Source organism: Melospiza melodia, chromosome 22 (assembly GCF_035770615.1).
Source record: "Melospiza melodia melodia isolate bMelMel2 chromosome 22, bMelMel2.pri, whole genome shotgun sequence".
NCBI classification, from domain to species: Eukaryota; Metazoa; Chordata; class Aves; order Passeriformes; family Passerellidae; genus Melospiza; species Melospiza melodia.
Genome location: NC_086215.1, coordinates 7,609,144 through 7,634,213, shown reverse-complemented (window position 1 = coordinate 7,634,213; position 25,070 = coordinate 7,609,144). Strand labels below are relative to the sequence as shown.

The following is a 25,070-nucleotide window of genomic DNA, read 5'->3' as shown; positions in this document are numbered from 1 at the left end:
GCTACACAGCTCCTTCATTCCATTGGTTAAATGATTCCCTCTCTTCTAATGCTAATTAACGCCATGTCAGTCTCTCTTCCAGTCAGGTCCGTTATCTCCCCCTGCCAGAATTACCTTCTACCCAGCTGGAGCTGATCCCACCCACCAGTTACCTGGCTGGCTTTCCTTGTGGAGTCTTTGTGTCTGTTATCAGTGACACATTCTTCTCGCCAAAGTTTTATTTACCACCCCTAATCTGAGGTAATGCTCGGACGATAGCACCACCTTTATCTTATCTCAAATTCCTCTGGGGAATTCAGCAGGGGGAAGAGGATCTTCGGTGGTTGCAGGTGCTGTCTATCCCATAATTTGGGGTGATCTGTTTGATCAGTGATCTGTGTATGAGCAGCTGCCCCTCCACAGCTTGCCAGGATGTGCCAGACCAGGCCGAGTGCCATGGTTCTGCTCCTTTCTGTGCCCATCTCTTGGCAAAGCCCTTCTGTGCCACCAAACCTTAGCCAGGCGCTGGTGCTCTCCCAGTCCTGGCACTCACCTGCCCTTCCTCCTCCTCTGTGGCTGCAGAGACCCCTTTCCAAGACCCTGTGACCCCAGGGCACCTGGCTGGGGGTGACACAAGCTGGGGGGGTCTCAGGTGTCACCTGTCACTGTCAGAGCTGGAGTCAGTGAGGGACTGGACATGGATCCCACCTGGACATGCTGGTCACCTGAGTGCCCAGTGGGGACAGTATTGCTGGGGTCACTGCCATCATCCCCAAAAACCCGTCCAGAGCCAGGGCTCAAGGTACCAGACTGCAGCAATATTTATTCCTGTACAAACAATTACAAAACATGGATGCCCCACTGCTTCCCCCAGCACTGAGCCCCCCAAAACCCCAGCCACAGCCACGGGGAAACTGAGGAATGGATTCCTGCCAAGGCTCAGCACCCAAACATGCCATATTTAGGTGCTTTCCCCAGATCAGCTTCTCTGCTGCTGAGAAATTAATAACAAAGTCCTGTCCCAGCCACAGGGTGCCAAGAGGCACCACTGCCCCCCACTACCTGCCCACTTCTAAATTGTTTATAAGCAGCTGCTGGCGCTTTGTTTCCACTAATGAACAGCCCCTGCTCACTCCTTCATCCAGGAAACCCCAGTAGAAACCCCAGGATTAGAAGTGGGGAGAAAAAAAAGCCAAAACCTCCAAAAAGCTCCCAAAAACCCCATCTTTCAGTTAGAAAAGGTTTTGGCAGTGTGGGGCACAGCGGTGCTGGGAGGGGCTGGTGTTTTTGGGGTGCTGGGACAGGGAGGGTGGTAATGTCACCCCTGTGGGGTCCCAGCAAAAACTGTGGGGTTCTGCTGTGGGAAGGATGACTCAGGACGGGGATGAGGGGCTGGGCTGAGCTCCAAGAGGGGTCTCCTCACCCAGACAGTTGGGGGAAAGTCTCTGTGGTGACCCCAGAAGCTTTGCAAACCAAAACTGAGCTGAGGGGACCTGGAATCCCCTTAGAGCCTCACAGGGGCTGCAGTGTGCATGGACCAGGATGGGGCAGGATATCACCCCCAAGTATCCTGCACATGGAGGGGGGACACCCCAAGTTTTACATTCACCACCTGGTCCCCAAAACCCAGCTCAGGGGACACCCCAAATCTTACATTCACCACCTGGTCCCCAAAACCCAGCTCAAAACCCAACACATCCCAGGTGCCAGGAGCCACCACGCACAACAGCAGCGGCCCTGTGGCGCCTGATCCCACCACTGCCAGGGGGATGCAGGGGACCCCCCATCCATGCCAGCTGCCCAGCAGGCGTGGGGCAGCCCCTAGGTCCAGGAGGGGTGGGAGAAGGTGATGTTGTAGAGGCCGGCCCAGCTGGCAAAGACCCTTTTCTCGGTGATGAAGCGGTGGTGGTTGCCGCGGCGGCTCCGCTCGTTGTGGATGTAGGTCGTGCACTCGTCGGGGCCCTTGGGCTCGTAGTAGTGGTAGGGCAGGCGGCGGGGTGGGGGGTGGCGGCTGCAGGGGGCACAGAAACGTGGGGTGAGCCCCGTTTGGGGGGTCAGGGGGCTGGGGCGGGGGCATGGGGGTCTCCTCACCCGCAGTAGCTGGGTGGCACCATGCCATAGACGTGGATGGCATCACACAGCTCCACTGCAATCACCATGGTGAACCAGCCAGTGCTGAGCCACGAGCGAGACTTCTCCCTGGGGAGGAAAAACAACAGTGAGGTGATGTGGATAATGGACCCCCTCAGTGTCCCCAGCGTGCCTAAGGGACCCCCCAGCTCAATGCTGCAGCTCTGAGAGTCAGCTCTGTCTTGGGAACCTGCAGAAAAGGGGGCACAGCACAAGAGGTGGCTCTGAGGTACCTGTCCTTCCCTGTCTCTCCCCGAAACAGTTCATCAAACTGCTTCATGCGGCCGGGGGAGACAACGTAGGCTGTCATGTTGGGGAAGGAGGCGCAGACGCGCTGGATGATCTTCAGGAGGCTCTTCTGCATCTTGGTGGGCGGCCCCCAGAAGATGAACATGGTCTCCGGGGTCTTGTTGACGAACTCCTGGGGCCGCTTGAGGACACGGTAGAGGCTGGAGTGGGCCACCACACGGAAGCTGGTCTTGTTGCCCACATCAGCACTGTAGCCCGTGGTGGGAGCGTCGTTCATGCGGATGGTGCACTCAGCCCCGTCGATGGCCGTGCCCAGGTGGGTGCCCAGCAGGTGGCTGGAGCTGGTGACAATGACGCATTGGTGGCAGCGGGCTGTCAGGGTCTGGTGATGATAAATGCTGTCAGCAGGTGACTTTTGGTGTCACCGTGGGCAGGGCACTGTTCCCTGCGGAGCCGCTGTCCTCGGGAGGGGACAGCTGGGCTGGATGCCAGCAGAGGGACAGCCCCCGTGTCACCGCCCAGCCCCGGCCCCGCTGCCCAGCCCGTACCTTGTTCCCGCACACAGGCAGGTACCCGCTTTTCACCCCCCACTTCTTGAGGTCGGGGGGCCGGCGGGCTCTGCCCCGCAGGCGGCTGTAGGGGAACACCTCGCTCCCGTTGCCGGAGCTGTAGATGATCAGCAACATGATCAGGGCAAAGAGGACCCCCAGGGCGGCGGCGCGCTGGCTCTGCGGGCGGGGGGACAGCGTCAGCCGCTGCCCCACCCGCGGGGGTGCATCCACCCCTCTCCCAAGGCACCTCCAGCAGGGTGCCTGCTGTCCCAGGAGGGCCCCGAGGGGATTCTCTGGCACTCACCGTGCTGCCACTCATGTCTCTGTGCCAGCCTCAGCACACAGCGATCGCCGGTGACCCGCGAGCACCTGCAAGGCGTGTGGTCACCCCCAGCCTGGCCCCAGTGTATGGTCACCCCCAGCCTGGCCCCAGCGTGTGGTCACTCCCAGCCTGGCCCCAGCGTGTGGTCACCCCCAGCCTGGCACCTGCGTGTGGTCACCCCCAGCCTGGCCCCAGCGTGTGGTCACTCCAGCCTGGCACCTGCATGTGGTCACCCCCAGCCTGGCCCTGCAAGACGTGTGGTCACCCCCAACCTGGCCCTGCAAGGAGTGTGGTCACCCCCAGCTTGGCACCTGCATGTGGTCACCCCCAGCCTGGCCCTGCAAGGAATGTGGTTACCCCCAGCCTGGCACCTGCGTGTGGTCACTCCAGCCTGGCCCTGAAAGGCGTGTGGTCACCCCCAGCCTGGCACCTGCGTGTGGTCACCCCCAGCCTGGCACCTGCGTGTGGTCACTCCAGCCTGGCACCTGTGTGTGGTCACCCCCAGCCTGGCCCATCATCCCCATGCCAGGCTGGTGGGGGTACAGGTACACAGGACAAGTCTCCAGGTCCCCCTCTGAAGAGGAGAACAATCCCCATTTACGAGGGATTGTACGAGAATTTACGAGGGGGAAAGAAATGCTGTTGACAGGGGTTGGGCAGATTCCGGGGTGTGGAAGAGCCAAACCCAGCCTGGGGAATCCCCACGTTAAGCTCTGTCCAGGGAGGATTATCCTCCCCTCGTGCGGATGAAACCGCTCAAACCGCAGGGTTAGGGAGGGTCAACCTGCTGCTCGTGCAGTGAAATTCCATTAAAACCACCGCCACAGGAGCCTTGGAACAGGAGGGAATGGAAAGAACCCATTCACCCCACTCAGTGCATGCATGGGATTGCACCCAGCAGACACGCAGGTACTCTGCATCCCCAGAACCAACTCTAACTTCCACTCCAAGTGGACTGACCCAGTTTAGTTCTGGAAGCCCTGGTTAGTGAGCCCCAGCCATTCCTGGAACGCTCCAAGCAAATGGAAATTAAAACCCACTGAAGCCTCCTCTTTACTAATTGTCACACGGAAAATTATGCAACAGCTTGAGATCAACCCCTGGGGGGAGCTGACACCTCGGAACGCTCTCAGGGCCGGCGGCGGTGCCAGCAGGTACCAGCCTGCCCGGGGCGCCCAGGCCAGGCCGGTGATGCTGAGGGGCTTCGTTGTGCAAAGGTTGGGACACTGTGGGACCCCCACTCCCGGACCCCACTTCGCTCCCTGCAGCTCTCGGGCCATGTGGAGCCCCCCGGAGGGTCCCCGCGGCCTTACCTCGCCTGCCGGGGGCTCTCATGGGGATCCGTCACCTCCTGCGCCCCGCGGGCGGCGGGCGCTGCCCGGGCCCTCCGGCGGGCTCGGCCATGCCGGCACCGGGGCTCACATCGTCGCTCTGCGGGAAAAGGCTGCTCCAGAGCCGGGCCCTCCTCCACCGGGGTCCCCCAGCCCCGGATGCGAACCCTCCGGGAAGGGAAAACCCGCCCGGCCCGGGGCGCGAACCTCCCGCCGCTCCTACGGGCGAGTCCTCCCCCGCCCCGGGGAGCATCCCCCGCCCCCGGCCACGGCGGTACGGGAGGGAGCCGGACCCTTCCCACCCTCCATTCCCGCACCCTTCCTGCCCCTCCATCCCCCGTGTACCGGCCCCGGGGCAGGGGCCGCTTCCCCCCCGCGTTCCGCCCCTGCACCGGCTGAACGGGCCCGGCGGGGACGCGCGAGCTCCACCGGCCGCTCCGGCCCGCAGAGCGCCCCGGTACCGCTGCCGATACCGATACCGCTGCCGATATTGAGAGCGCTGCCGATGCCGGTACCGTTACCGCGCCCGTTACTGATATCGCTGCCGTTGCTGATAGCGCTGCCGATACCGAGCGCGCCGCCGCCGCTCAGGCCGGGTCCTAGTGCCGCCCTCCCGAGATGGAGAGAACCGCCGGGTCCTAGTGCCGCCCTCCGGGATGGGAGAGCACCGCCGGGTCCTAGTGCCACCCTCCCGGGCTCGGGAGCACCGCCGGGTCCTAGTGCCGCCCTCCCGGGATCGGGAGCACCGCCGGGTCCTAGTGCCGCCCTCCCGGGATCGGGAGAGCCGCCGGGAAAGACCGGGACTGATCCCCCGAGGGCACCGGTGCGGGCAGCGGGGATGGGCAGCGGCAGCGCTGCCCGTGCCAGGAGCAGCCCGCCGTGCCTGCCCGCATTGCTGGCATGCCGAGGTCTCCCCCGCATAGCTCAGGGCCCCGCTCGGGGAGGTTTCGTGGCGCACGGGGAGAGCTCCACCGCTGGCAGGGACCTGCATCCCTGACCCGTGTCCAGAGCGATTCTGGCACCGCTGTGCCAGAGATGCCTTGCTCTGTGCAGGGCTGTCTGAGGTGGCAGGTGTGAGCTCCATGGGCTCCTGTGCTGCACTGCCCTGCAGGAAGCAGCCCTGGCAGCACCCCCAGTTCTGCACCACTTGCTCCTCACTGCACCCCTAATCTCTACTCCTCCTGTCACCCCTGGTCCCCCAGACAGCACCTCAAACATGTGGCATCTGTTTACGTGTTCAAAGGGCTGCTGTGGGCTCAGGGCCATGCACCACCATGGCCTGTCCCATCTCCCCAGGGACATGGGAGCTGCCAGTGCCCTGTGACAGCCCAGCAGCACTGAGCTCTGTGGGACTGAGGACCCCCAGACCCAGCACCCATCCTGAGAGATGCAGCTGCTGGTTTCCAAATAACCTCAACTGCTTTCAGCACCCTCTTCCAAGTTTAGGCTCAGCTCTACCCCCTTGTCACCTCCCCCTCTTATTTATAGCCTGGCAGCCTGTGAGGAGGTGTTGAGTGTCCCCCCTCCCTCACTCCCTGTCCTGTCCTGCAGCCACAAGGGGCACAGCAAGGGGCACCACTGAATTAAAAACAATTTTAATGGCCACGTTTGCTTTGGTCTGAATCCAAGGACACTTGTGACAAGGCAATTCATAGCCCCTAGGGCACAGGTGGCTCCGGGGTTTCCAGCTGAGGGGCTGCAGGCACCAAGCAGCAGAAGGCAGAGCCTGGATCCAGGTGCCTGCACCCCACACCCAGCACTGTCCAGAGGGTACAGGTGGGGCAAGGAACACAGTAGAGCTTCGTCCCTGTGAGAGGCACAGGTCTGTGGCCCTGGCAGGGCTGAGCATTTCTGCCCTGGAGTCCAGCAGCACGTCTAATCCTGCATTAAATATTCCTCCTAGTAGAGAGAGCAGAAAACCAGATCTCCCTGGCTCCATCCAGGCAGACATTTGGAGTTGGTGGGGCTGCATGGGTCCAGCTCATGCCCATCATGTACCAAGAGGGGGTTCCCAGCCCATCCACCAGCTGGGAAACAGGCACTGCTGTGCAGAGATGGAGACTCCCTGCTCCAGGGCTCGGCAGGAGGTGACCAGCCGTGCCACCGGCAGAGCTGGCACGTGTTGCTGCCTTGCCGCCGAGGTTCCTGCTGCCTCACGCCGTGGCAGTGCCCTACCTGCCTGCCCAGGATGAGTGGTTGAAGACAATGTTCCTCCTCTTGGCCCAGCGGGAGAAGATGGCTTTCTCGGTGATGAAGCGGTGCCCGGCGCGCCGAGCCTGCTCGTGCGTCAGGTACATCCTGCACTCGTCCAGCCTGCCCTTCTCAAAGTAGTGGTACGGCACGCTGGAGTGGTTCTTTTCCCTGGCAGGAGGACACAGGGTGAGTGTGGGACTTGGGGGGACACCAGAGCACCCCACACCTGTCCCTGCCACCCCTCCACACCTGCAGTAGCTGTCGCTGACCATGCCAAAGACACAGATCTGCTCGCACAGCTCCATGGCCAGGATCATGGTGAACCAGCCCGTGCTCAGGAAGGAGCCGGATTTCATCCTGCAAGGCATCGTGGTCACACTGGAGTGGGTGGCACTCCCTTGGGTGGCAGTGCCACCACTACGGGTGCTTGATGGGGGACAGGTACGTGAGGGGGACCCAATGAGACCTCCTGACCTCAGGAGCCAGCAGTACCTGTTCTTCCCTGTCTCATTCTGGAAGACATCGTCACAGTATGTCATCTTCTCCTCAGTCAGGGTGTAGATCTGCAGCTGGGGGTACCTCTCCATCACCTTGACCAGAGCCTGGTAGGTTGAGCCCATCTTCTCCCTGTTCATCTTTTTTGCTGGCCCCCAGATGAAGTAAAGGGTCTCTTGAGACTGCTGGAAGAAGTAGGGCTGGTTGCGCAGCAGCAGCGGGACGCTGGTGTGTGAGACCACCCGGATGGTGCTGCGGGCCCCCACGTCCTGCTCGTAGCCGGCGGTGGGGGCATGGTTCATGCGCAGGACGCACTCCTGCCCGTCGATGGCCTGGCCCAGCTGCGAGCCCAGCATCTGCCCCGAGCTGGAGACGATGGCGCACTGGCGGCACCGCGCTCGCTCCAGCGGCTGTGGGGAGAGGCACCGTCAGTTCCTCCTTCCGTCTAGGATACACTCCAGGATACACCGTCAGTTCCTCCTTCCCTCCAGGATACACCGTCAGTTCCTCCTTCCCTCCAGGATACACCACAGCCCCTGCCCGCCCTTCCCAAAGGTCAGGGAAACTGAGGCACAGGTGGGCCGAGCTGCCCCAGCGCTGCCCCATCCGCACGCACCTTCCCGTCGGGAACGCGGCTGTAGCCCGGGAAGCTGCGGACGCTGTCAGCCCTGGCCGTGGCGGGGCTGTCCCGGAGCGCCGGGGCTGTACCGGAGCGCTGCACGGGGGTGTGGGAGCCGAGCAGGATGTACAGCACCGCCGCCACCGCCGCGCACACCAGCGTGAAGAAGAGCCGGACCTGGGAGCAGAGCGGGGGGAGCTCTCCGGACCGGCCCACGAGCACCGGCCCCGTGCCGGTACCGGTGGCCCCGCGGCCACGGGGGAGCTGCCCCTCGGAGGGTGTTGAGGTGTGCGGGGTGCCGGGCCCGGCTCACTCCGTGCCCTACGAGCTCCGTGCCGCCCGCGGCACCGGCAGCAGCCGGGCTCGGCCCCCCGGCCCCTCGCCCCTGCCCAGCGGGTACTCACCAGCGTCTTCATGCTCGGGGGGCTGGCGGATCCCCGGGCGGGCGCCGGGGGTCACCGGCAGGGCGGGGGCTCGCACCTGCAAGCGGAGCGGGCTCAGCGGCGGCACCCGGGATCCGGGATCTGGCTGCCGGCATCGCCCCGGTCCCCAGCGCCCGGGGTTCCCTTCCACGCCTCGTGCCGGGACCCCCCCGAGGCTATTACCGGGTTCCCTCCCCGCATCCCATTCGCATTTCGTTCCCCGGCGTGCCCCACGTGTGCCGTTCCGCCCTCCGAGTGCCGTTCACCCCGTGCCCCGCGGGTGCCGCCCCGCCGGGAAGGGCTCGGGCCCGGGGGGTCTCCCCGGCACGGCATCCCCGGTTCGCGGTGCCGGCCCCACTCACCGAGCCGGGCTCCACCGGCCGCTCCCGCATCCCGCCCGGAGCGGGGCTGCCGGGCCGCGGGGGGCGGAGCCGAGCGGGCACTGCCGGAACCGGCACCGGGACCGCCCCCGCCCCGCCCCGCGACCCCGCTCCTCGGGGGCGCGCCCGCCGTGCCCGCGGGCTCGTGCTCGGCGCACCCAGCTCGTGTGTCCCGGTGCCGATCCCCGCCGTGTGCCTCGGCAGCCAGCCCGCGGCTCCTTCCCCGCTCGCTCGGGTTCCCGCAGCCTCCCCGTGCCCTGGGCTCGCTCACCTCCCGCACCGCGGCTCCCGCTGAGCCCGGGGACGCCACGAGGACGCGGGATGGCTCAGGAGCGGGAGCAGGGCAGGTGAGGCAGCCCAGAGCCCACCCAATGGCCCCAGGGGCTGCCCATCACCTGCAGCCCCTCCTGACCGGGTCAGGCCGCAGAGCACCCATGGGAAGTGTCCCCAGAGCGAGCTGCCTGCTGGCCTGGGGGGGCATCGGATTTCTCCCACTGGAGATAAAGAAACGTGAGATGTAACCTTGAAACCACCCCCCAATTGTCCTCAACAGGCCTGGGAGCACAGAGGAAGTGACAGGGACAGCACTGGGCTCCTGCACAGGAAGCAAGACTGGAGGGAGAGGTCACACCAACAGCTGCTCAGTCACCAGGGAATTCTTCCACTCTTTGCTTCCTTCTGCCCAGCCCAAAACCAGCCCTGAGGGATGGGCTGAGCCTGCAGGTGAGCAGCAGGAAGGGCAGCAAGGGGCTCGACAGCTCAGCACGGCCTGGCAGCCTCTGCAAGAGCTGGAAACAAACCCCAGGCAGAGCCTCACCTCTGGCCCCGCTGCTGGCTCCTGCAGCCAGGCTCAGCTGTGGCCCTCGGGGTGTCCCAAGCCACCAGCACCAGCCCAGGCAGGATGGGATGTCCCCACTGTGGGACATGCTGCTGGCAGGAAGCTCACAGTACATACAAGAAGGGTTAGAGAGCCCCAGATCTGCCCTCCCCAGGCAGGGTGCAGCAGCCCCAGGCAGGGCAGAACCAGCGTTTTTGGCCAGGTTGTCTCTGGTGCTTGCCTGCCTGACCTCCCCAGCAGGACTTTTCAGCAGGATAATGCCATGAGCTGCCAGGGCCATGCAGCTGAGCCCACCCTGGCAGGCTTGTGGCACCCCTTGGCACGGCAGAGGACAGGAACCCCCCTGGGGAAGGACACTGCCACCACACTGCCTGCTCAGCCCTAGCCGGGCTGGCACATGGAGGAACCCAGGGCAGGAACCCAGCCAGGACTGAGAGCTGTGGTGGAACCACACCCAGCACCTCCCTGCGATCCAGGACATCTCCTCCCCACCCCTCAGCTGGGTGGGACACAGAGGGCAGCACTGTCTCTGCACCCTCTGCACACCCAGCCTCACAGGAGACCCTCTTCAGAAGGGCATGAGCCCCCAGCACCGTGATCAGCCCTTCCAGAATCAAATGGAGAAGGCAAACCTGTCCTTTCCAAACCCAAAGTGTCATTTCTCTCCTTTCAGACTTGAATAAAAAAAACCCCCACAAACTGTAGGTAAACTTTTAAATAAAATTCCCAGAAGGAACAAACTACTGGGCTGAGCCAGAGCTGAAGGGAAGGAGTGCCCAGAGTGGGCAGGGCAGCCCCAGCTGGGGAGCAGCTCCCTCAGCCCAGGCTCTGGTCCCTCACTTGATGAGCCTTGGATGAATCCTGCTTGTCTTTGGTCAGTGAATTGTAAACTACTGGTTTAGTCTCTGCAGGAGGGAACGTGGGAGCAGCTCAGTGCTGGGCACCTTGGAGATGTCTGCCTGGAGCTGCAGGAAAAGTCTTTTCCTGGCTGTGATGCTGCAGCGTGGGCACCTCCCCATCTCCTCAGCTGGGCCTTCAGTCTGATTTCTTGGTGTGTTTCCTGCTCTTCCACGTGACAAACATTATAAAAACACCTGCCAAGACAGAGAGAACCAATTCAGCTAGGAAACTTTTAATTCCACAACACCTGGCAATGAGAAACAGAATCTCAGCAGAGAGAGCAAGAAAATTCTGCTCTCCAGAGGCTCAAACAGCCAAAAATCACACACAAACACAGCCCCCGTGCCAGGCTAAGCTGCAACAGTAACCACAGAGAGTGCTGTGAGTGTCACACATTAACTAAACCCCAGCAACCTTCTTCTCTCTTCCTAATTTAGAAGTTTCTAATTAGAAGCACAGAAACAACTCTCACCTATAAATAGCAGCAGCAGCAGCCCGGCTGCCACGGGGATGATAACTGCGTATTCCCGAGGCAGGAAGAACTGGTGGATCCCGTGGTCGCTGTCCATGAAGGGCTGCAGGGACACACAGGGGGTCAGCAGGGGCCCACAACACCTCCAGGGCAGCCTCGAGGGTTTGGGACAAACATGGGAATGTCTGGGGTGGGATGGCTGAAAAAGGTGCCCAGAGCTGCAGGAGGCTCGGCCACAGAGATAAGAGTGGGTGGGCAGTGAAGGTTTGGGGTCCAGGGGACAATGAGGGGGCTCTGGGGCTGGCACTGAGTCCCACAGCCCCAGGGGTCTGGGGTGGGCAGAGCTGCTGGTGCAGAGCTGCAAATCCCTGTCCCTCTGCAGGAGGGAGCAGCTGGCACCAGCTCTGCTCCAGGGTATCCCAGCAGGATCCCCGTGCTGAGGCCGTGGAAGGCTCTGGACACCAGGGAGCACTGTGAGGATGGGAATAATCCTGCAGATCTGGGAATGCTGTGAGGATGGGAATGCTCCTGCAGATCTGGGAATGCTGTGAGGATGGGAATAATCCTGCAGATCTGGGAATGCTGTGAGGATGGGAATAACCCTGCAGATCTGGGAATGCTGTGAGGATGGGAATAATCCTGCAGATCTGGGAATGCTGTGAGGATGGGAATGCTCCTGCAGATCTGGGAATGCTGTGAGGATGGGAATAATCCTGCAGATCTGGGAGCACTGTGAGGATGGGAATAATCCTGCAGATCTGGGAGCACTGTGAGGATGGGAATAATCCTGCAGATCTGGGAGCACTGTGAGGATGGGAATGCTCCTGCAGATCTGGGAATGCTGTGAGGATGGGAATAATCCTACAGATCTGGGAATGCTGTGAGGATGGGAATAATCCTGCAGATCTGGGAATGCTGTGAGGATGGGAATAATCCTGCAGATCTGGGAATGCTGTGAGGATGGGAATAACCCTGCAGATCTGGGAATGCTGTGAGGATGGGAATAATCCTGCAGATCTGGGAATGCTGTGAGGATGGGAATGCTCCTGCAGATCTGGGAATGCTGTGAGGATGGGAATAATCCTACAGATCTGGGAATGCTGTGAGGATGGGAATAATCCTGCAGATCTGGGAATGCTGTGAGGATGGGAATGCTCCTGCAGATCTGGGAATGCTGTGAGGATGGGAATAATCCTACAGATCTGGGAATGCTGTGAGGATGGGAATAATCCTGCAGATCTGGGAATGCTGTGAGGATGGGAATAATCCTGCAGATCTGGGAGCACTGTGAGGATGGGAATAATCCTGCAGATCTGGGAGCACTGTGAGGATGGGAATAATCCTGCAGCTCTGGGAAAGCCAGGAGCACAGACAAGGATTGGGAGCACAGACATGGACTGGGCAGCACAGTGAGCAATGCAAGAGGGGAATTCAAACCCCCTGGAGTTGGAGGGGAAGCTGGTGGGAGTTCAGACATTACTCCAAGGCTGAACCTGGCCTCTCACACCTGGAAAGCTCGTGGGGAGAAGTTTCTTTCCAGGGAGAAAATCACCAGTGAGCTCAGCTGATGTGTCCCCAGAAATGGGCAGCCTCATTTTCCCAGAGCCCTGCATTCCCCAAACTCGTGTCCTCCCTACCAGATTTGTTAAGATTTATCTCTTTCTATGTTTCCCTCTGTCATCTCCCACCAGAACCAGGAATCTGGAGGATGTGGCCATTGATGACTACACCTCCATCAGGGTCAGGCTTCAGCTCTTCCCAGTGGCTCATCCAGCCCTGGCTGGGTCAGCCTGGCTTAGAAGAGCAGCTAGGCACCACAATCAATGTTTGGTCCTGCCCAGGCAAGGCCAGGAACACCCAGATGGGACAAGGACAGTGCCAGCACACAGAGGAAGATCTGCCCTGACATTTTTACCCCAGAAGTCAAGAGTCCTTTGGGCACACAGCCACATCATCACCTGAACAAAGGGTGGGGAAACACCTGAGAATGGAATGACTGGGATTATATTGGCCAGAGGAGCCGCGTACCAGAACGATGATCCAGAGGGTGTAGTAAACAAAGAGGACGAGGCTGAAGGCGACCAAGCCAAACCCAACCAGCTGGTCCGTGGCTGTGGCCTGCAAGGGAGAGACAGAGCGGGATCAGCACGCTGGGGCCGGAGCGGATCAGGGCTCTGGCTGGGAGTGTGACCGGGGACAGGGCACGGCCAGGGGTGATGCACCAAGAGCAGCCAGGCCCTGTCACAGACACATTTTATGAAAAATCCTTTCCTTAGGGTTTTTTCTCCTGAGGAGCTGAGAGGCCTCAAGAACAAAATGTAAACAATGGTTATCTGCTGCTGTGGAATGCAACAGGTGCATCTGTGATTGGTCTCATGTGGTTGTTCCTAATTAATGGCCAATCACAGCCCAGCTGTCCGGACTGTCTCAGTCAGTCACAAACCTTTGTTATCATCCTTTCTTTTTCTATTCTTAGCCAGCCTTCTGATGAAATCCTTTCTTCTATTCTTTTAGTATAGTTTTAATATAATATATCATAAAATAATAAATCAAGCCTTCTGAAACACGGAGTCAGATCCTCATCTCTTCCCTCATCCTAAGACCCCTGTGAACACGGTCACAGCTCCCGGAGCCGGCTCACACACCGCATCCCGGGGGCCACTCCCGGGCGGCGGCCGGGCCCAGTCCCTCCAGTCAGGGAGCCTGGCCAGGGCTCCGGGCCGCGATCCGGCCCAAGCCCCCCGTGCCGAGCAGGGGCCGAGCAGGGGCCGGACCGATCCTCCCCGCCCTCCCCGCCGCGGGGTCCCGCTCGCTCCGGGCCGGGCCCGCACTCACCATGGCGCCCCGGCCTCCTCCCCGCCGGTCCCGCCTTTCCGGCGCGGCCGCCAATCAGCGAGCGGTGCGCTAACCCCGCCCCGCCAGCGACCAATCAGCGGCGGCGGTGGGCGGGGCGAGCACCAGGCCCCGCCCCGAGCTCCGTCACGTCCCGGAGCCGCGAAAGGGCCGGGAACGGAACGGGAACGGAACAGGGAGAGCGGCGGGAATGGAACGGGAACGGGACAGAGAGAGCGGCGGGAATGGAACGGGAACGGGACAGAGAGAGCGGCGGGAATGGAACGGGAACGAGACAGAGAGAGCGGCGGGAACAGGATGGGAACGGAACAGAGAGAGCGGCGGGAATGGAACGGGAACGAGACAGAGAGAGCGGCGGGAACAGGATGGGAACGGAACAGAGAGAGCGGCGGGAACGGAACGGGAACGGGACAGAGAGAGCGGCGGGAACGGGACGGGAACGGGACAGAGAGAGCGGCGGGAACAGGACGGGAACGGGACAGAGAGAGCGGCGGGAACGGGACGGGAACGGGGCCGGAGAGGATGGTCCGGGTGCGGGGCTGGCCCGGGGAACGCGGGAGAGCAGCGCTCAGCACCCCGTTAACGGAGGGCTCCTGGTCACCGCTCCGCGCTCCTGCTGCTCCCGGTGCCGTTGCCTTCCCCCGCGGACCCGGCCCTCTGGTTGCATCCAGCACCCGTGCCCGGCCCTGGGCTGGTGATGGATCCTGACACCAGCCCCAGCCATCCTGACATCCCAAAACCAAACCATTTAGGTCAAGCATGCCCCTCTCACCCCACAGCATTTAAAAACAAGAAACAGAGCAAAAAGAATCAGTGCGAAGTACCAAAAAAACCTTTATTTTTTCCCCAAACCATAACAACATTTGACATTATACTGATTTCCTCATATATTTGTTATTTCTCTACATTAGGAACCAGATACAGAAAATACAAACACGATCTGTTGAATCAAAGACGGCACAGCATTCCGTTAGAAAAAGAAACAAAAAAACTAGAGGAGCAAGATAGAAATGGTGAAAAATAGTCATTCCCTCCAGCCCAAACTTTCCAAGAATCATCATCAAAATAGAGCAGTGGAAGTAGCTTCTCTTTCTAAACGCACTTCTGCTTTAAGACAAAAGTTAGATTTATCTTTAGATTTTTCAAAGTAAAAAAATGTTAAACTATCTTTCAAGCAATTTTGGAAGTTTGCATAGACCCATTCCCTTTCCAAAAATATCAGCCATCTCTCTATAGAATCTGATACAAATCGAGTGCGCCTCAGCCGAAGGTCACCAAGCTCAATTCACTTTCAAGAAAATAAAACATGATCTCCCCTTCCCCTCCCTCCCCCCACAAAAATACGGGCTCTACCATTATTCCACGTGTTTGAGGCAAGTTCCCAGGCTCATCCCTCGCTCAGAGCTTCATCCCAAAATTCCTTTTCATTTCCCAGGTTTCCACTCCTGCTGCTCTGCGGGCAGCGGGACGGGGGGCGCAGGGAGGGGGCTGATGGACACAGCTCTCAGCAGGGAAATGGGGGGAATTCTGCACTCATCAATCCCTCCCCACAGCCAGGGAAAGCGGCTTTTCAAGGACAAACACCTGCAACCAGGCAGAGTTTGTAGGAACTTGTCCCTGGGGACTGGCCTCGTCCAAAGGGCGCGGTCACCAGAGCAAGAGCTCAGCTAGAGACCAGGTGGGGCAGCAGGGAGGGGCAGGAGGGGTCCAGGGGGGGCTGCACCCCCAGGTAAGGCAGCCAGGAGGGCAGGGGAGCCCCTCACCAGGAGGGGTTTCACTGTGGTGCTCTAGCGTACCTGGAGTGAGGTTTTCCCAGAGGTTCCCGGCAGCAGCGCAGAGACCAGCTGCACTGCCACCCGCTTAAAAAGAAACAGCAACGACAAAATAAATAAAAAAAGTCAACCCCTCCTATTCAGATGAGAATGAAATACTATTTCTTCAGGCCTCCACCTGGTTTGGAACCCTCTAAAAACTGAAGCAAACGTTTAAAAGGGCTTGTTAACCTTTCTGCAGGGGGCAAAGTGATGTGGCAATGAGGGGGGGAGAAATCACACGCCTGCTGCCCATCACTCCAAGGGTCAGAACAGCACGAGGCCCCCATTTAAAGTGCTGACCATACAAAAGATGATGATGAGGGAGCAACATCCTTCTCCTCCCTTTTTCCATCACAATTTCCAACTGAAATCCATCTCCTTCACCAAGTAATGACTAAACCTATTCTTCTGGACACTCAGTTTTATATTGGTTTTAAAAAAAGAAAAGAAGTTAGTAAAAAAAGCTACACTGAATTTCCTAACGCTTTGCAATGTGCTTCCACCAACTAAAGGTCTGGAAACCAGGAGCAGAGCTCACATGTTCTGCCTGATCCCAAGACTGAAGCAGAGAGCCAGCTCTGCTCTCCAGGGCCAGCCAGGCATGAGCAGCTCTGCTCGTCAGCATCAGAGCCCCAGGGGATGCAGAGTCTTGCCAATAAGATTCTTTTACTTGTTTAAGCCACCTCTGAATCCCCTGAGAAGGGGAACAATGTGGGGAAGAACATTCCCCCCCTAAGCCCCCCCTGAAATAAAATATCAATGAAACAATAATGCAGTCAAAAAAAAAAAAAAAACAAAAAACCACCAGCCTGCTGGGTTTGTATAAAAAAAAAATCCATAAACTTCACAACAAAAAAGAAAAACCCAAAGGAAACTAGCCAGCGGTTTGGGTCTGGAAACTGATTCACTTCTTAAATGTTCAAAGTCCAACAAGGAGCAGGCAGCAGGGATGCCACAAGGAAAAAAGTGCTCGTGAGTGCAGCTTCCTGAGGCAGCAGTGAGTGTGTGGGACCAGGATCCCACAGCCACCACCTCAGGTGCTGCCCAGGGACTGCTGGGCACTGCTTGTGCTGGAGCTCTGCATGGGCTCTACAAACAGGAACAGACTGCTCCTCCCTCCCTCCCTCCACGCCTGCTCCAGCTCCCCCAGCTGTGCTGCACAAGGCTGGATGACCAGGACTGCTTACTGAAAACCAGGGGCAGGAGAGCTAAAAAGCCACACAGAGATCAGAATCTGTGGAGGGACTAACGTGGAGACAAGGAGGAAATGCCCTATGGGACACAGTTATCAGAAATGCAAGCAGTGATGTGCCAAGCCACTGGAGAGAAGCCAAAGCCATGCCCAGCTTGGCCACAGTGATGTGATGGAGCAGGTTATGCCTCTGCCAGCTGGGAAGAAGAGACCAGTGCTCTCAAAAGCTCAACTGCTTCTCCTGCTTTGCTGGAAGATATTCCTCCTCTGTCCCAGTGATTTCTTGACATGCCAAGCTGCCAGTGCCTCGGAGCAGCCCAGTCTGGAATGCCCTGGGATCCCAACTGCTCTGACAGCGACTGCCATTGCTCCTCATGGGAACAGAAGCAAAGCAGCAAAATGAGCTGGGTTTTAGCCTCTTTCCTGGCTTATGCTTGCTCCTTTCAAGTCCTGGTTGGATCTGATTTCCTGAGGGGCTTTGTTGGCCCCTGGGGAGCAGCCAGAGCTGCTCTCAGCCCTGCAGGGCCATGCACAGAGAGGCAGAGCAGCCCCAGAGAGGCAGAGCAGCCCCAGAGAGGCAGAGCCTCCTCCTGCCCTCACCCTGACCTGAGCACACGGTCAGGCCAGGCCTGGCTCTCTGGCACTGCCCCAGGGAGACAGAAAGACAAACAGTTCTGTCCTTCCTGCAGCCACGTGGCACCCCAGGAACAGGGCAGGATGCTCAGCAGCCTGCAAGTGAGTGCCAAACCTACCCAGGCTGAATGAAGAAGAGATCACCACTAAAAAAAACCAAAAAACTAGCAAGTGTGAAAGAGCTTTTGTTCTAGACAGTCTCAAAAAGATCCAACACTTTTCCCCTATGTTAAACCAAACCAAGGTGTTGTCTGTATCCCCTTTTTACCCTAATTCAAAGGGAATTATCCCTTTGAGGGAAAGGGTGGAAAAGATGCATATCCTATATGTGGTCTGTCCAAACACAGAAAGAAGCCTCTTGACTCCAAGAGAGAAACCATCAAAACAGAGTAAGCAACTGTATAGTTCTACCACACTGCTGAGCACCCTCCCCATGCAGCATCCTTAGCTAGAAGGGTAAAAAAAAAAAAAGCTAAATCAAGGCCCTTTCATTCCTTGTTTCTTATTCTGCCAGATTCCCTTTTCCAGCAGCTCATCTGCATGCATTCTGGCCAAAGAGACCACAGTTAATGCTTTTTTTTTTTTCCTCCTTTAAAAGAGGCTTTACAATAACTCAGAATTTGAACAACGTGATCAGTTACAAGCCCTTCCTTGCTGAGCAGTGAGTGTGTGCCTGGACACACAGCCACAAGTGCCAGAAGGGAGCCAGGTCCTGCAGAGGGCATGGCTGCCACACAACACTGGCAAAAGAGGAATGGGCAGCACACAGAAATAGCTTATCAGCTGAGGGGCTCTGTAAGGGAGGGCTGCAAGCACAGCCTGCCCAGATCCTCGCTGGAAATTCAGCTGCCAGGAGAGATCTCCAAGTGGGAGCTGAAAGGGATGCACATCTCTGCCACACACTGCAGGGAAAAGTGTCAAACAACTGCAGAAACCAAACCCAAAGAAGAGCAATTGAAAGATAACCAGAGAACAGTTTTGAAGCCTTGTCACAAGAGTTCACTCACCACAGAGCAGGTCAGAACAGCTGCTGTGGTTAATGCAGCAGCAAACACCCCTTCTACCCTTGAAGGCAGAGACAGTGGCTTCTCCCCAGCCCCAAAAGGAACCAGCACAGGCACAGATCTCTGCTGACAAGATAAGAAAGGCCAAGCAACACCAAATCCCTTACTGGCCCAGGCCAAGAGAGGCAATTGACATCACCACCTCAATAGAAACCACTGCAGTCAACTGCATCCAGCTCTGGCCCAGGGAAGGGCTGTCAGACGAGATTCTTTTCACAGTCCAAGAAGGGCAGTTCCCTTCCTGAGCCAATGAAACAAGGAAAAAAAAAAACAAAACAAAAGAAAGAGGCTTTGTATTCCAAGCTCCAACAGGACTATTTGCTGAATCAGTCCAGCAAACACAGATTAAACTCCTGGAATAGTGAGTAGAAGCCTCCTCCAGGTAAAATCTGTAAGCTCTAAAGTGCTCCTGCTAATGCTAGTTGATGAACACCCCCTTCCATGCCCAGCAGTGGAAGGGCTGCTGCAGTCAGTGGTGTGATGAGCACTCACATTGAACCGTTCACCAACTCCCAGCTGGATTGCAGTAGAGTTTTCTGAAATGCACTTTTGGGAAGTATTTCCTATGAGAAGATGTTGTTTGGGGATGTGAGGATAGGAAGGTGAAGTGTACACCACAGCATACCTTGTTCAGTAAAACCATTGCCTTGGGAGGTGATGTTCCCTTGCAGAGTCAATGGAATAAAGCATCCTGCAAGTGGCCATGTCACCATGTCCCCAGCAAGCAGCTCTGGGTTTGGTTAGAATGGTTTCCCCCACCCCCAGTGGTTTGAAGAGTTCACAGTGGTATAACCCAAAGTTTTGGGGAGACAGAAACTGAGATGTCCCCTGCTGCAAGTGAATGGGTGGAACGAGGGATGCAGATGAGCAACATCCTCTGGGACTAGCCCAAGGATAAATCCCACAGACACCTCGTGTCTGAGCAGGAGCAGGGGAAGGCATGCACTGGGAGGAGCAGGAAGCAGAGAAGGACAATGCCAATGCAGGGAAAGTGCATGTTCTGGAGTGGTCTCGGAGTAGCTCTGCAGTGCAAACGTACAGGGAGGGGTGTGGAGAAATCCCTTCTGGAATGCTGCATGAAGAGAGGTAAAGGTTGGCATCCAGGTGGCAGCAGACTGGGTAGGGGGCCTGTGTCCAGCAGCTCTACCCTGTTCTTCACATTTAGTGGGTTTCAATCACCACTGGCTCGTAAACTCCAGATGAGACCCTGGGGAGCAGAGGGGGAGAGGGTCTGGTTATTTTCCAGTCATTTCAGCAACCAAGCTGTGATTCAGAGCTCTCCACTCTCAAACATCATCTAAGCCCACTCAGAACACTGCCAGTAACGAGTCAGCCTTGTGGGAAGTCAATCCTTGGAATACAGAGGGGACAAAGAGGTGGCAAATCAGCAACAGAGCCCTGGAGAGGGCTGGGTGTGACACACAAACCCTTCTGTACAGACACAGCAAAGGGGGAGTATCCCACCCCGAACAAAGCCAGCCTGGCTTTGCTGTGCTCCCAGCTTTGTTTCCAGCTTGATACATCTTTGCATTACCATTATTGCTCTTTTTAGTTCAACGGAAAGATGCAACAAAGCCTCAAACACAACTGGCCAAGAGCTGTACTAAGTGCTGTAGTGGCAAGAAAAAGTTTTATTGCTTCAGAAGGCTGTAATGAGAGAACAAGCCCTCGATGGTTATGGAAGAGGCAGAGAGAAGGGACAATAAGGGGCAGGGAAAAGGGACAATAAACGCTGCTCTGCTGCAGTTTTGCTGCGGGCCAGCAGGAGGCAAAGCTCCTCCTTCAGGAACGAACGGGAACCAGCCTCTACCATTTTGTCCTTTCACTCCTCACTTCTGTTCCTGGGTCTAGCAACCAGGATCCCATTATCCCTCTGAGCTCCTGCTGAGACCTGCACTCATACTCGAGGGCAACTGCAGCCTGCCACCAAAGGGATCCCAGGGCTGTTAACGTGGAATAAAGTCACCATGTAGCACATGATGTTTGGAAATCTCTCCTGCAGCAAAAAGTGCAAGTTTCCTAGGTACAGAGCCCACAAATCTCTCTGGAGCCTCTCTGGCTGCCAGCTTTTTGGGAAACCTACCTGTTTCCCAGCTGAATACCACTCAGTGTAGTTGTTCCATCTCTGCTCACAAACAACCTCAGGTTACTGTCTGCAGACAGAAAAGGAAATCAAAAGAGAAATCAGACATCAAAATCCAGAACTGCTGAGGCTGCCAGGAACTCCCCTCCCAGACACACAATCAGCACAGAACAAGTGTGTCTCAGCAGATGCACATCCACACTTTCTGGTGGTGCTCCCACAGTCATGGAGCCCCTGGGAACCCTTTCCTTGCTCCAAAGGGAAACCTCCATAACATGCAGCTTTGGAAGAATAGAGGCAGAGATATTAATTCAGTCATTGCTTCTTTTAAGGCAATTCCATTGATGCAAGTTCTTGGTCAGCTTATACACATCTGAACAAATTAGATGTGGGGCCTCACACTGCTTTGGTAGAGTCACTGGAGGAGAAACTCAGCCTGTTCTGCTGGGGAGAGGCAGCTGCATTCAGTCTGGTTCTAACCCACACTGAGTGAGGTATAATTCCCCACATGATAAGAGTGCTGCCATGTGCAGCAATTTAAGGTGACTAATGGTAAATTAATGAAGGACAGATAACAAGCTAGGCTCAGTCTAAAACTTAACAGAAAACCTCAGATAAAAAAAATCAGATTAGAGGTCAATTTCTATGCTAAAGTGGAAAATGAAACTGAAAACAAAAGCAGTTACATTATTAGTTCTCTCCTAACAGATGCTGTGACTGCAATGGAGAAAACTCCTTCTTAAGCTTTTCAAGAGACCTGATCACCAGCACATGGTAACCCATGTTTCTGTAGAGATGTGCTGCTTCCCTCCAGTTGTGCTCTCCTCTTTTGCTAAATACCCTTGGCATGACCCTGGACAAAGGCCACTGGAGCTGTGCAGACAGCTGATGCAATTCATCTCCACTGTGCTAAGAATCAGTGTTTTTCCTCTCTCTCCCTGCATGTCTGAGCTACTATTCAATCTCTGCTTCATGTGTGGAACAACAGCAAGTGCTATCTGCAAATACATGTGCAGCTCTCAAACCCACATGGTTTATCTACCACAGAAACACCCAGCAAGCACTGAAGGCAAACAGCTGTCAAAGGAGAAGGGAGCCCATGGCAGATCAGATCTGACTGTAAACACTTGGCAGCCCTGCAAAAGGAACAACCCAGACATCCCCTCTGAGGCTTCTCCTCTCACCTTCAGTATTGCTGACATCTGTGAAGTCCTGACTCTGCATTATTTTCTCCACTATGTCATCAGCATCGATCCTGGTGTCATCCACTCGCGTTGGGTGACTCTCCATTGAATCCTTTTTCCTCCTGGCAAGAGGAAATCCAGGACAAACTTACTCAGCTTTTCAAGACACAGACTTCTGCATACTGCCCTGCTTTGCTTGCCACAGTGGCCACAATTCCACTGCTGCCTGGAGACAGAGGAGCAGGTTCTGTCTCTCCTTCCCAGAGCAAAGCCTTTGCTGCACTGTCACTCACCGGGAGGGTCTGTCCAGCAGCAGGGGTGGTCTGGGGGGCCGAGGTGGCTTCTCCAGTTTGTGCTCCCTCTCTCCCCCCTCAGGGTACTCCACAGTCATGCTGAGCCCCCCCGAGGCGCTGCTGCTGGTGGATGTGTTGCGGCGGTGGGTCAGGTCGGACATGCTGGAGGAGCGGGAGTGCTCCGTGCTGTAACCTGCCAACACAGGGGCACAGAGCTCAGCTGCTGCTGCTCCCACTCCTGGCAGCACAGGAGACAGGCAGGGAGCTCCACAGCAGCACCTCTGCCCCTGCACACAGGGGTTCAGACATCTGTGAGCTCATCGGCAGAGACTGAGCAGGAGGCTGGCATTATGAGTATCACAGAGCTGGTATTACAGAGAGAGATGGCTGCAAATCTCTCTCACAGGGGCTTGCTGCAGAAAGGAAAAGGGGAAAAGGGATGGCAGAGCTGTGTGGATCAGTGGTTACCAGAGATCTTGGACTGCTGGCTGGCATAGCTCGAGTTCCGCGAGTGCCCTGAGTGGAAAACTTCCTCCGGGCTGGACAGGTTCTGATCTGACTCCTCTGGGACACCTGCCAAGGAAAAGAGGACTCTGCTTACACCACAGCCACTGGTCACTGGGAGGGAAGACTGATCTTGGAATGACAGATCAAGGAAAGGGCAGTCTACTGGCCAGAGTCCTGCTGTAAAGGCCAGCACAGGGCCTAGAAATACCCAGGGAATAGGAAAGACCACAGTGAGCTCTGTCAAGTTTATCACTATTTCTATCCAACACATGAATTTACAAACATCTCTGGGGGATTGTAGCATCTAGAAGGACAAGTGGTGTCTGAAACTATCCATAGTCAAAAGCATCAAGCTAAGTAAGCATCACATGGCCACTGGCAGTAAAATATTTCAACCTCTGGGTGCTTCTGTTAGCACCTTTCCCTTTCTATTACTTCTGAGAGAGCCTGCACCATTTAAATAATCTCTGAATTTGCTACAGACACTTCAGCATGAGCCCTGCTCCTTTGCCCTGCTTGTCTCTCCTGCAGGAAGCTTATCCAGAAGTGCACAAATGTAACACATTAGCCAGCTTTTTAAGAACAACACTTGCACCACGTGCTCTGTCAACTGAGGGGATGAGACTCCAGGGCTATTTTGGTGCAGCGTATCTGCCTGCACATTTGGAATGTGCTGGGAAGGAAAAAAACTGATGTGAAAATGCAGTGCCCTTGAAAACAGGCTCATACAGAAGGCAAAGAACTGCATCAGCAGCTGGAACAAGGCCACTAGACCTTAAACCAACCTCTAAAACCTTCAGAGGGACTTTTCTAGAAGATAAGTCTGAGCAACAGAATAGCTGAGGGCAGAACAATGGTAAGTATCACTGAACACAGTGGAAAGCAGGGATGAGTGCAGTGCATGAATTATTAAATCCCCAGCAAAAAGAACAAATTGCTTTACCTCCACTAACAGAAATATGCACGTGGCAAATATTCAACCTTCCTCAGTTACACTTAGATGGCTTTGTTATTCCCAATATTCTGAATGAGCAATGAGGGTTGAGGATGGGTGTGGGAAAACATGAAAAATTAAAGAGTTTCTGTGGTTGCAACTGCTGGGAAAAACCAAGGAGTGTCCAGGCAGAGCCAGGCATGGCCTGGCTGCAGGGTGGGCATTCAGACCTGAGCTGAGGATGGCAGTTCTTGGCTTGGCCTGGCGCAGGGAGCCAATGGTGGAGGAGCTGCTGCTGCTGCTGGTGGTCCCCTCGCCCTTGCAGGTCAGCTGCAGAGTGGAGTCCTGCCCTGGGATGGTGATGGACTTGGCAGTGGAAGGAGGCCTGGAATAGAAGGGAAGGAGGTTACAGACAGCCAGGCAGGGAGCAGGCATCATTCTGTCCACCCCACCCTTGTCAGCGGGGGGAAGCTGGCAGCCCTCTGACCAGCAGCTCCAATGGGATGTTGGGTTTTGTTTGCCCACATGCAAGACTGGTGTGGTCCCTACCTTGGACTGCAATACAAGAAAAAACAAATTTTTGAGGTAAATTAAGGCAGAAAGGGGCCATTTATTCATTTATATAGGACAGCAGGTTTAGAACTTGCACTGTGCTCCAGGACACATCCAGAGCTGCCCTTCACCCCCAGCATGTGTCCATGCCCAGCTGGCTCCACAAACAGGAACCAGTTTGTCCCACTATCAAGTCCAGCTTCCTTTCTATTACACCTTTTTGGCCAAAATGAGACCTTTTATCCCAGCAACCCTGTCCCCCTTATGAGAGCACTTTTACAACAATCAAATAACCTCTCCCTTTTTTAACTGGCTATTAAACTCCTTTTCAATGAAACTAAAGTGTTTTTCCAGCTGTCAGAATTATTTTTCTGGTTATTCTGTGAGCCTGCAACATCCCTTTGTAAATGCTGACTGCAGGGCAGATCTGAGTGCCTGGAGCCCCCTCCCTTCCTCTAGAAGTGCTTTTGGGTGGAAGCCACAGCATGTGCAGCGTGGCAAAGTGAATATTCCTGTTGGAGCCCTAACCTCTTCTCTGCAGCCTCAAGTCTGAACTGGAACTAAAGAATCATTTTATGGTTTTTAAGTGAGGAGTGAGAAATAAAACCTTTTGTCTCCCTCAGAGCTCTGAGGGAAGAAGTTACATGAGAGGGGATCTCTGCAGTATTTTGGAAGGCAGAATATTTAATGTGGGCAGCTGAATGGCTATAAAGCTTTCAGGAAACTCACAGCATGCCTTCACCAGGAAAAAAAAAAAAACCTTCCTTAATCACCTTATCAGTGATTTGCATGCGCCCAGGTGCTTTGGGGACTTGGCTGCACAGGTTTTTAAGGCTTTTACAACCTTAAGCAAGCAAACTGCTCCTGCAGCAGCTGTGGGAGCAGCCCCTTGCTCTGTCAGCTCAGCTGCTCTGCCCCTTTCAACAGGCCCAGCAGGAGAAGGTTCATGGAGTGCTGCAAAAAATCAGTGCTTGGAAGTGATTTCCCAGCACAGTTTAATTCCTGCCTAACCCTCTAATGAGTGTCATTTACCAGAAGCTCCACTGATCAAGGACTATTCCACATGCAAAGTTTCTATTT

General features: G+C 56.4%; 4 protein-coding genes across 6 annotated transcripts in view; all 4 read right to left on the bottom strand.

The window, feature by feature from the left end:
* Nucleotides 1-776: 776 nt before the first annotated feature.
* Nucleotides 777-5,827, bottom strand: ST6GALNAC6 (ST6 N-acetylgalactosaminide alpha-2,6-sialyltransferase 6). Of its 3 annotated transcripts, none has more exons than XM_063174320.1 (7): nucleotides 5,036-5,177; nucleotides 4,545-4,662; nucleotides 3,214-3,278; nucleotides 2,907-3,086; nucleotides 2,343-2,740; nucleotides 2,071-2,178; nucleotides 777-1,990 (listed from the first exon to the last, which is right to left on the bottom strand). In XM_063174320.1, the coding sequence occupies exons 3-7, from the start codon at nucleotides 3,226-3,228 to the stop codon at nucleotides 1,801-1,803; spliced, it is 891 nt and encodes a 296-aa protein (XP_063030390.1). In that variant the 5' UTR covers nucleotides 3,229-3,278; nucleotides 4,545-4,662; nucleotides 5,036-5,177; the 3' UTR covers nucleotides 777-1,800. The 3 variants fall into 3 exon arrangements, with proteins under 3 accessions (XP_063030390.1, XP_063030391.1, XP_063030392.1); XM_063174321.1 differs by having other exon boundaries at nucleotides 5,042-5,160; XM_063174322.1 differs by lacking the exons at nucleotides 777-1,990; nucleotides 2,071-2,178 and having other exon boundaries at nucleotides 2,719-2,740; nucleotides 2,907-3,024; nucleotides 5,036-5,827.
* A 597-nt stretch (nucleotides 5,828-6,424) lies between these two features.
* On the bottom strand, nucleotides 6,425-8,347 carry ST6GALNAC4 (ST6 N-acetylgalactosaminide alpha-2,6-sialyltransferase 4). Its single transcript, XM_063174319.1, has 5 exons — nucleotides 8,274-8,347; nucleotides 7,867-8,046; nucleotides 7,248-7,660; nucleotides 7,005-7,112; nucleotides 6,425-6,923 (listed from the first exon to the last, which is right to left on the bottom strand). The coding sequence occupies exons 1-5, from the start codon at nucleotides 8,283-8,285 to the stop codon at nucleotides 6,734-6,736; spliced, it is 903 nt and encodes a 300-aa protein (XP_063030389.1). The 5' UTR covers nucleotides 8,286-8,347; the 3' UTR covers nucleotides 6,425-6,733.
* Nucleotides 8,348-10,144: 1,797 nt separating this feature from the next.
* On the bottom strand, nucleotides 10,145-13,753 carry DPM2 (dolichyl-phosphate mannosyltransferase subunit 2, regulatory). The gene is made up of 4 exons (XM_063174350.1): nucleotides 13,717-13,753; nucleotides 12,910-12,999; nucleotides 10,882-10,984; nucleotides 10,145-10,603 (listed from the first exon to the last, which is right to left on the bottom strand). The coding sequence occupies exons 1-4, from the start codon at nucleotides 13,717-13,719 to the stop codon at nucleotides 10,545-10,547; spliced, it is 255 nt and encodes an 84-aa protein (XP_063030420.1). The 5' UTR covers nucleotides 13,720-13,753; the 3' UTR covers nucleotides 10,145-10,544.
* A 795-nt stretch (nucleotides 13,754-14,548) lies between these two features.
* Nucleotides 14,549-25,070, bottom strand: part of EEIG1 (estrogen-induced osteoclastogenesis regulator 1) — a 36,811-nt gene continuing 26,289 nt past the window's right edge. Inside the window, exons 7-12 of the mRNA XM_063174843.1 lie at nucleotides 23,669-23,823; nucleotides 22,466-22,570; nucleotides 21,998-22,190; nucleotides 21,705-21,826; nucleotides 20,521-20,590; nucleotides 14,549-19,644 (exon numbers count right to left, since the gene is read on the bottom strand). Of these exons, the coding sequence (XP_063030913.1) occupies nucleotides 19,599-19,644; nucleotides 20,521-20,590; nucleotides 21,705-21,826; nucleotides 21,998-22,190; nucleotides 22,466-22,570; nucleotides 23,669-23,823 (691 nt within the window). The 3' untranslated portion in view covers nucleotides 14,549-19,598. The remainder of the gene's footprint in view (nucleotides 19,645-20,520; nucleotides 20,591-21,704; nucleotides 21,827-21,997; nucleotides 22,191-22,465; nucleotides 22,571-23,668; nucleotides 23,824-25,070) is intronic.

Excerpts from the sequence above, each read along its gene's own strand:
- DPM2 (XM_063174350.1), bottom strand. Across the intron at positions 10,985-12,909 it reads CCCTCTGGATCATCGTTCTG|CCCTTCATGGACAGCGACCA; the intron begins GTACGCGGCTCC and ends GTGTCCCTGCAG. Across the intron at positions 10,604-10,881 it reads GCTGCTGCTGCTATTTATAG|GTGTTTTTATAATGTTTGTC; the intron begins GTGAGAGTTGTT and ends CTGTCTTGGCAG.
- ST6GALNAC6 (XM_063174320.1), bottom strand. Across the intron at positions 2,741-2,906 it reads TGCCTGTGTGCGGGAACAAG|ACCCTGACAGCCCGCTGCCA; the intron begins GTACGGGCTGGG and ends TATCATCACCAG. Across the intron at positions 1,991-2,070 it reads GTGCCACCCAGCTACTGCGG|CCGCCACCCCCCACCCCGCC; the intron begins GTGAGGAGACCC and ends TGCCCCCTGCAG.
- ST6GALNAC4 (XM_063174319.1), bottom strand. Across the intron at positions 7,661-7,866 it reads GCCGCGTTCCCGACGGGAAG|CCGCTGGAGCGAGCGCGGTG; the intron begins GTGCGTGCGGAT and ends CTCTCCCCACAG. Across the intron at positions 6,924-7,004 it reads GTCAGCGACAGCTACTGCAG|GGAAAAGAACCACTCCAGCG; the intron begins GTGTGGAGGGGT and ends TCCTCCTGCCAG.